This window comes from Hypomesus nipponensis, chromosome 26 (genome assembly GCF_054491055.1).
Source record: "Hypomesus nipponensis isolate SF chromosome 26, ASM5449105v1, whole genome shotgun sequence".
Classification (NCBI taxonomy): domain Eukaryota; kingdom Metazoa; phylum Chordata; class Actinopteri; order Osmeriformes; family Osmeridae; genus Hypomesus; species Hypomesus nipponensis.
In genome coordinates, this window is record NC_140386.1 from 7,286,662 (window position 1) to 7,295,423 (window position 8,762).

Consider the following 8,762-nt stretch of genomic DNA (forward strand, 5'->3'; position numbering starts at 1 on the left):
AGCAACACGGACCGAATGTGTCTGCCCAACAAGGGCGGATTCTCATTTGATTGACAGAATTTCAACAAACCAAATAATTGCTTGGCAAAGAATACAGGAACTCAAAGACCAATCAGAACCAGAAGGACGATCAACAAGGACATCGTGGTCGAAATGACAGCGCGGTAGGAATGAAAGTTGAATAACACAATGAAGAAGGATGAATTAATGATCCGAAATATGGACTAACATTTATTTCTCAGTATTTCTATCACCTTTACTCTTGGTATTAGAAGCAGCCCAAAGGCGGAAACCAGTAATTGAATCATAACATGGCAATTAGCTCAAGTCATCGATGTTTTGGACTACAGTTTCACTACAGGCTATCTATGAGATGCAACAACACAACAGAATAGCAACATAACAGACTATGATCATGTTACCAGTGACCCATAGAGTATGGAGACGGGCTGTCTGCATCCTTAAAACAAGGTTGGTTTCTGTGTTCCAACTGTGTTAGCTTATTATTGTATATTAAGAGCGGAAAAAAAAGAAATTCGTAGGAAATCATTACACAGATACCTTCAAACTGTATGCATTGTCTTCAAACCGTTGTATGAGGATGAATAGGATCCTGTATATCTTGTTTATTTTTATATTCTCCCTGTTGTCAGCAGTCCGTGGTTTGCTCCACAGAGGAGCCTGCGCAGGTCTGTAGGAGAACTCAGTGATGCCGAGACCATATTTGCCTTGTCATCAGGACACGGCAGGTGTGGAGTGGCGGTGGTGCGCGTGAGTGGTCCCGACTCCCTAACGGCCCTACGGAAAATGACCGGCCTCACCAGCGGCCGCCTCCCCGCTCCGCGCACCGCCCTTCTCCGTAGCATCACCGACCCGCGCTCCAAGGAGCTCCTGGACAGAGGGCTGGTGCTCTGGTTCCCAGGTCAGACTAGTGTACGCCTGCTGAGTCAAGTAATCACCATGGAGATAACTGAACTACATACTGTTCCTTGACTCTGACCACCAAAATACTGTTGAAACCGTGCACTTCTGAACCTTGATCTTCTGCTGTACTTTCCATAGGCCCTATTAGCATGTCGTTTTCGAGGAAAACAAATAAAATGTGAAAGATAATGTAAAGGTGCATTATTTTGTTGTCACTTCTGCAGGCCCACACAGCTTCACAGGCGAGGACAGTGCAGAGTTCCATATCCATGGTGGACCGGCGGTTATTGCAGCAGTCTTGCAAGCTCTAGGTGAGATATGAATTGATCTTTTTTTTCAGTTCATGGCTGATGCTCCTACTATCATGAGAGGGGGCTCTCAGCATGTGATATGTTTCTTTCTTTAAGCTCCTAAATTTGTTGTGCAGTACTCACGTAGGCCGTTAGAGGGCAGTGTTACACAGACAAGAATGACTGCTGACAGCTGTGTTTATGTATAATCCCGGTACGTAGTCAGAGACACAATAGTTCATGAAGTGTTTGTACCACAATGGAATGTTGTATTTGTCTTTTAATGTAAGAATTAATCTATAAGTAAATTAAAAAGGTTTGTGTAGTATATCTATGGTGGGTATTATTTAACAACTCTCTGCTAGTCTAACTTGTCGGTTGATCATTTGGGATGGACAGTGTACTTGTGTGTCTAGGTCTTAAAAAGACTAAACACACAGAAAGCAAACATCTAACTGTCCAGGACTTTTACAAGTCTTGAGGGCCTCCCAACTGCTACAAAAACAAAACCTTTCTTAACCTGCCCAGGGTTGTTTTTGATTGTTTTCGCCTTTAACAGTGAACTTAAAGTGGCCCCTTGACCCTAGCTTCGACACCGGTTTTGACCCTGCTGATGTGGTTTCTGCTTGTGTGTGAGTGTGTGTGTGTGTGCTCATGAGTGTGCTACTCTGTTTCTTACTGTGTGTGTGTGTGCGTGTGTTATTGTGTTTGAACGTTGTGTATATGTGTCTCGGATGTTTTCTATGTGTGTGTCTGCTACTGTGTGTCTGTGTGTGCTACTGTGTGTGTGTTACTGTGTGTTACTGTGTGTGTGTGCTGCTGTGTGTGTGTGCTACTGTGTGTGTGTGTTACTATGGTGCTGTTGCGTGTGTTTCTCAGGAAGCCTTCCCGGTGTGAGGCCGGCGGAGGCAGGGGAGTTCACACGGAGGGCCTTCCACGCGGGGAAGTTGGGCCTGACGGAGGTGGAGGGGCTGGGTGACCTGATCCACGCCGAGACAGAGGCCCAGAGGAGGCAGGCCCTCAGGCAGATGTCTGGGGAGCTGGGCCTCCTCTACCAGGACTGGAGCCAGAGGCTGAAACGGGTATGGAACCACTCGTCTATCCAGGGCTTCGCTCCTCGCGGAGGGCTCGACCCTGTTGCGAAGGTGTGGTGCAGGCAGGGGACTTCCGCAATCGCCCCTCCCAGATGCTTTGCCACTGATCTGAGGTCAGTCTTGTGTTAAAGGATACGTCTGAAAGTGGGGAGGGGAGTCCGTTTCCAGGCCTGTACCCACAGAAAGCATCTCCCCACAGCTCCTCTCCGCCCAGCCCCCTGGCCCCAGCCCCCTGGCCCCAGCCCCCTGTCCCAAGTCCCCTGTCCCAAGTCCCCTTCCCCCAGCTCCTCTCCGCCCAGCCCCCTTGTCCCAGCCCCCTGTCCCCAGCCCCCTGTCCCCAGCCCCCTGTCCCCAGCCCCCTGTCCCCAGCCCCCTGTCCCCAGTCCCCTTCCCCCAGCTCCTCTCCGCCCAGCCCCCTTCTCCCAGCCCCCTGTCCCCAGCCCCCTGGCCCCAGCCCCCTGGCCCCAGCCCCCATCCCCCGGCTCCAGACCCACAGCCCCCAGCTCTCCTCAGGAGACTTCAGCCTCCCAAAAAGAATCCTAAATAAAGTCTTCCTGAGGAAAAGCAGCCGAGACGTCTCCCAAAAACCCGACCTCTATTTTTTGACACGTTCGCTTTCTAAGAAATGTTGTTGACAGGCACCTCGGCCCCGCCTTCTTGTTAATTTGACAGAGAGACAATGCCGCGAGCGACGCAATTGTCTTGACACAATGTCCCTGGGCGCTCGTAGAAAGCTTCCTGTCCGAGCGGATCTACGGGTCCTGCGTCAGTCGTCCTCCATGACAGTCTTCATCCTACAGTGCATCCGAGCATTTCGAGAGTAGCGCGGCATCTGAACTTGGAAACAAAGTACAACACACACCCTAAACAACGTGGCAGGTGTTTGTCATACGGTGTATAGTGTGTCGGGGTTTTGAGGACCTGGTGGTAGAAATGGCGTCATGTAAGATGCGCTCGCTGTGTACTCTCGCTTACCGTGTATGGGACTGCTTGTCGTATCAAGAATCCTAGACTATATGTAAGCACATACGATGTACTGTCTACTCTGACTTAAATGAGAACGTAAATGAGTAGCCGTACATGAAAACATCTGACTATACCCAAGAACATACCTAACCATATGTTATTCTGAACATTGTTGTTCATAATCTAACATTACGAACCATGCTTCTCATCGTCTTGGGTTTTAAAAACCTTTTTTTTAGGGAGTTTTCTCGTCTTCCCTGAGGGTTTAAGTTGGTTTTTGGTGCTGATCTGTGGGTATCTATGAAGCTGCCTGTGACGGTGCTTGTAAAAAATGACTTTTCAAATAAAGGTCAGTTGGATTTGTGTTCCTGTGCGGCCCACAGGCTTTGGCTCACGTGGAGGCGTTCATAGACTTCAGTGAGGATGAGCTCATCGAGGAAGGGGTCTTAAACCAAGGTACGTACTTTCTGCCCTCCTGTGTTGGAAAAATGCGAACGCACTCGGGTCTTTCAGGTCGCAGGGTGGTGGGGGGACGTGTGTCCGGTTGGTTTTCCTGTTTGGATCTTGGGCTAGCTAGCGAGCGTTCACCACTGTAAGGAGATGGAGATGGACTGCTGAGAAGACAGTTTCCTGGAGGAAGTGTGGAGAGAGGGGGAGAGAGGGGGAGAGAGGGCCGGAGGGACACTGGAGACATTAGTCTTGTCTTCAAAGCCGGCCTGCCAGTTTGTCCACAGGAATCCACCGTCAGCAGCTTGGTCTTACAGCGCCTAGACCTGCTGTGTTTCCCATGGTGAGGGGGAGGGGGGGAGGAGGGAGAGGGGGGGGGCATCCCCTCTGTGTCGCCTGACGTCTGGCTAGCCTGGAAACTCACAACCTTCTGATCTTGGAGCATTCTGAGCGGCTTGATGCAGCAGAGGGTTTGTTTTGGTGACACCAAGTGACCCCTTTGCCCATTTGTTATTGTTGTGGCTTGAAGAAAAGCAGTCAAGCTAACTTAAACTAAACTTACAACGCTAATTCTGCTCAGCCTTTTATGTCAACTAGGGTCGTCCGAAAAGTAGGCAAGCCTATCGAAGTTAAACCCACCCAGTAAGCAAAGATCACATTTTATTCCGACGTAAAAGACGATGAACTTCACCTCCATGTTCTGGCTTGTCCACCGTCCCTCCAGTGGACAGCTCTGTGCGTGAGCTGCAGAGGGCGATCGAGGTTCACCTGAGGGACGAGAGGAGAGGAGAGCGGCTGAGGAGCGGGGTTCAGGTGGTCATAGCAGGAGCCACCAACGCCGGGAAGAGCAGCCTTCTCAACACCCTGTGTGAGTCCACTACACCACAACACAGTTTATGGATATAGCACAGCGCACTCAAACACCCTGTGTGAGTCCACTACACCACAACACAGTTTATGGATATAGCACAGCGCACTCAAACACCCTGTGTGAGTCCACTACACCACAACACAGTTTATGGATATAGCACAGCGCACTCAAACACCCTGTGTGAGTCCACTACACCACAACACAGTTTATGGATATAGCACAGCGCACTCAAACACCCTGTGTGAGTCCACTACACCACAACACAGTTTATGGATATAGCACAGCGCACTCAAACACCCTGTGTGAGTCCACTACACCACAACACAGTTTATGGATATAGCACAGCGCACTCAAACACCCTGTGTGAGTCCACTACACCACAACACAGTTTATGGATATAGCACAGCGCACTCAAACACCCTGTGTGAGTCCACTACACCACAACACAGTTTATGGATATAGCACAGCGCACTCAAACACCCTGTGTGAGTCCACTACACCACAACACAGTTTATGGATATAGCACAGCGCACTCAAACACCCTGTGTGAGTCCACTACACCACAACACAGTTTATGGATATAGCACAGCGCACTCAAACACCCTGTGTGAGTCCACTACACCACAACACAGTTTATGGATATAGCACAGCGCACTCAAACACCCTGTTTGAGTCCAACATGGTACACAACACCCTTTATGTACACAGCATAGTACACAACATCCTCGTTTACACATCCCAGTACACAACAAAACCCTCCTAAGTATGGTGAACAGCAGCACGCCACAGTATAGTACACAACAACACAGCCATCAATTGTAAGACGTGTCTAAGATTTCTGGGTAGTGGCTTGCAAATGTGAGGCAAAAAAAAAAAGAAAACAAGTCATAAAAAGGTTTCAAGTGTATTTTCTCAGTTCACTCTATTTCCTTTTCACAGTATGTTTTTTTATAGAAGCGTCTTGGCCAAACCACCAAGTCTCAGCAGGGACAATCATTCAACCCTGTGTATTCTTAATCTAACAGTTCTGTTTATCAGGCTGGATATATTTGTTTAACGTATTGCATCCTAAAATAATCTAGCACGGCCTTACATAAACGACGTGAAGTGGTTCCTTGGCAGGAGTCTTCACAGCTTCCTATCTGAAGAATAGACTTATTTATCAGTCTTCAGATAAAATCCTGTTATTGTTTCCTATTTCGCTCAGTCTTTCCCAGGGCCCACGCCCTTCTGTCTGACCAGTATTAATGGGCTCTGTGTTGTTGGCCCGGGCCTGCTTGGTACAGCGCTGCATCTGCTAGGTTCTCTGGACCAGCGGAGAAGTGGGAAGCCTCGGGATTTGATGGAAAGCTTCCAAACTCAGTGCCCTTTTTTATTTTTTTTTGCAATGTTTTGAATAAAACCCTCACTTTTCCTATACTTTTACGTTAACAACATAACATATATCATTCATGTAATATAACAACGATCAGAAAGATACGCAAAAAAATAGTTTTATCCCTCAGTTACAATCTGGCTCTTTCCATCCTCCACCTTGGGTTGGTTCTTCTGTCGTCGTTTCATATGAAGAGTTGCGACTGTACATCAGTTTCTGCTTCCCCTCCCCCCTCCCTCACGTTGTGACCGAGCATTTACATTTAGTCATTTAGCTGACGCTCTTATCCAGAGCGACTTACAGTAAGTACAGGGACATTCCCCCCGAGGCAAGTAGGGTGAAGTGCCTTGCCCAAGGACACAACGTAATTTGGCACGGCCGGGGAATCGAACCCACAACCTCCTGATTTAATAGTCCGACTCCCTAACCGCTCAGCCATCTGATCCCTGAGCACTCCTCCCTCCTCCTGTGTGTCCAGGCCGGCGGCCAGCAGCCATCGTTTCCTCCGTGGCGGGGACGACCAGGGACGTGGTGGAGACGCCCCTGGACCTGGGGGGCTTCCCCGTGCTGCTGAGTGACACGGCGGGCCTGAGAGACAGCACCGACAGCGTGGAGCGGGAGGGCGTCCGCAGGGCCCGGGAGAGGTACTGTACCGAACCTCCGGAGCGCACGCTAACCAAAACATCTGAAAAGAAGCGTGTTCACATAAGGGTATACGGGTGTAATACTTGTTTTAATTTTATTTTTGTTATCCAAGGACTTTTTATTTAAGTTAGTAGTTCTTGTACCATTTTTTAATGCTGTTTTATAAAGTAGGTTTTAGGATTTGTCACTTTGAGGGGTTGTTTTTTGTCTTCAACTCCAATAAATGATTAGAAACACGCAGTTCCGGTCACGCAATCTGGATCAGAATTAGGAATGTGCAACTTGGAACAACGGTATTAGAACGATGAGTCTTAGGGAGGATTTTCCTGTCAATGTTCTGTTTTGCAGAACAGTTTTGTCTACAATTTTACGACACGATGGAACAAAACGTGACTGTCCTTGAAGACAAACAAAGGAAGAAATAAGTAAATCGTGTACCCGGCATACATTTTATTTTGGCTCCAGTTACGTCCAAACTGTATACATTCCCTCCCAGGGCAAACGTATGGATATAAATATCCACTATAAACATACCCAGAAGGTTGTGCAACAACAGTCTGCAACTGGTCCCAGTTGCCTAATAGCTACTGGGAGGGGGGGGGTTAGGTGATAGAATACAACATACATGACCACCTCTGACAGCTGCTTCCACTGTTTATACCAAAGGTAAACAAGCAATAGGAGAAACATCTCCCCCCCTCCATCCCTCCCCCTCTCTCTGTAGTCTATCTTACACATTGACAGACACACATACACACACACACCATGCACACACACACCATGCACACACATGCTGCTCACTCTTGTCCTTCAGACGGGAAGTACGGGTAGTTTTTGTGCTTCAGGGGACTTTTAGTCAGAACAGGTCATCGCTTTGTGACCTGGGCCCGGGCAGGAAGGAGGTGGTAACAATGCACTGCTGCTGTTCTCTCTGGAGACAACGCTAGCAGAGACAATTAGCCCTGGCTAGCTCACACCCAGCCAATAGGAGAGAGCGAACGTGGAGCTCAGACTTTCCAATTCAGACAACGGAAGTCCTGCGGAGCGGCTAGGGGCTTAACGGATGACGGCACCATTTGGCGGTGTTCTTACTCTCTTTTTTAATGTTTTACTCTCCTCTCTCTCTTTCTCTGTCTCGGTCTCTCTCTGTCCCTCTTCCTCTCTCTGTCCTCTCCTTCCATCTCTCTCTCTCCATCTTATCTCCTTCCAACTCTCGCTCTTCATCTCTGTCTCTCTGTGTCTCTCTGTCGCTCTCTCTCTCCCTTTCTCTCTGCCCCTCAGGGTGGAGCAGGCGGACCTATCTCTGGTGGTGGTTGACTCCACTCAGCTCCCCCCCGATGACACGCTGGTGCCAGACTTCCTCCAGGGGCACCTCCGGAGCGTGCTGCCCAGCAGGGAGCCCCCCGAGGCGGGCGCGGGCGCTGACCCGGAGAGGTGCCTGCTGGTCTTGAACAAGAGCGACCTGGTGCCTCTGGACCGGAGGGAGAGGGTGGAGGAGGAGCTGAGGAGGAGTCCTGGCCTCCCTCCTGTGTGCTTTCTCTCCTGCCACACCAGCTCCGGCCTGGAGGCCTTCCTCTCCCTGCTCCACAGCCACGTCAAGACTCTGTGAGTTGGTCGACGACACCCCGTAGAGACTCCTGGGGAGTCGTCGAAGACGGCGAGAGCATCAGACCAAAAAAAACGTGTTGTTTTGTCACGGGCAGGGGTGACTTTGGATAAAAGCATCTGCTGAATGAATCAACTGTTGTTGCTATTACCCACAGGTGTGGTGACCCTCTCTCCGGTTCCCCTAGTCTGACCCAGGCCCGCCACAGGGTCCACCTCCAGCAGTGTGGCTTGGCGCTGGCTCAGTACCACCACTACCGGGACCAGGACCTGGCTCTGGCCGCCGAGGGAGTCCGTCTGGCCCTCACCAGCCTGGGTCGGATCACAGGACGGGTGGGCGCGGAGGAGATCCTGGATATCATATTCAGAGACTTCTGCATAGGGAAATAGTAGGCTCTGCAGAACAGACACAGACTCCTCGACTGGGAGGCGTTTTTGATGCAAAATTGTATTTCAAGGACAGCGCGGTGGACAACTTGCGGCATACCTACCTTTTTTTGTGTGTGGTTTTTTTTTTGTGCCAGTATTAAACGTCATATACTGAA

At 49.7% G+C, this 8,762-nt stretch overlaps 1 protein-coding gene across 3 annotated transcripts; it reads left to right on the forward strand.

The window, feature by feature from the left end:
* Positions 1-117: 117 nt before the first annotated feature.
* Positions 118-8,762, forward strand: gtpbp3 (GTP binding protein 3, mitochondrial). 3 transcript variants are annotated; one of them, XM_084692247.1, is made up of 9 exons: positions 118-471; positions 654-922; positions 1,149-1,235; positions 2,094-2,296; positions 3,658-3,730; positions 4,446-4,589; positions 6,446-6,611; positions 7,894-8,217; positions 8,376-8,762. In XM_084692247.1, the coding sequence occupies exons 1-9, from the start codon at positions 410-412 to the stop codon at positions 8,605-8,607; spliced, it is 1,560 nt and encodes a 519-aa protein (XP_084548373.1). In that variant the 5' UTR covers positions 118-409; the 3' UTR covers positions 8,608-8,762. The 3 variants fall into 3 exon arrangements, with proteins under 3 accessions (XP_084548373.1, XP_084548374.1, XP_084548375.1); XM_084692248.1 differs by having other exon boundaries at positions 657-922; XM_084692249.1 differs by having other exon boundaries at positions 740-922.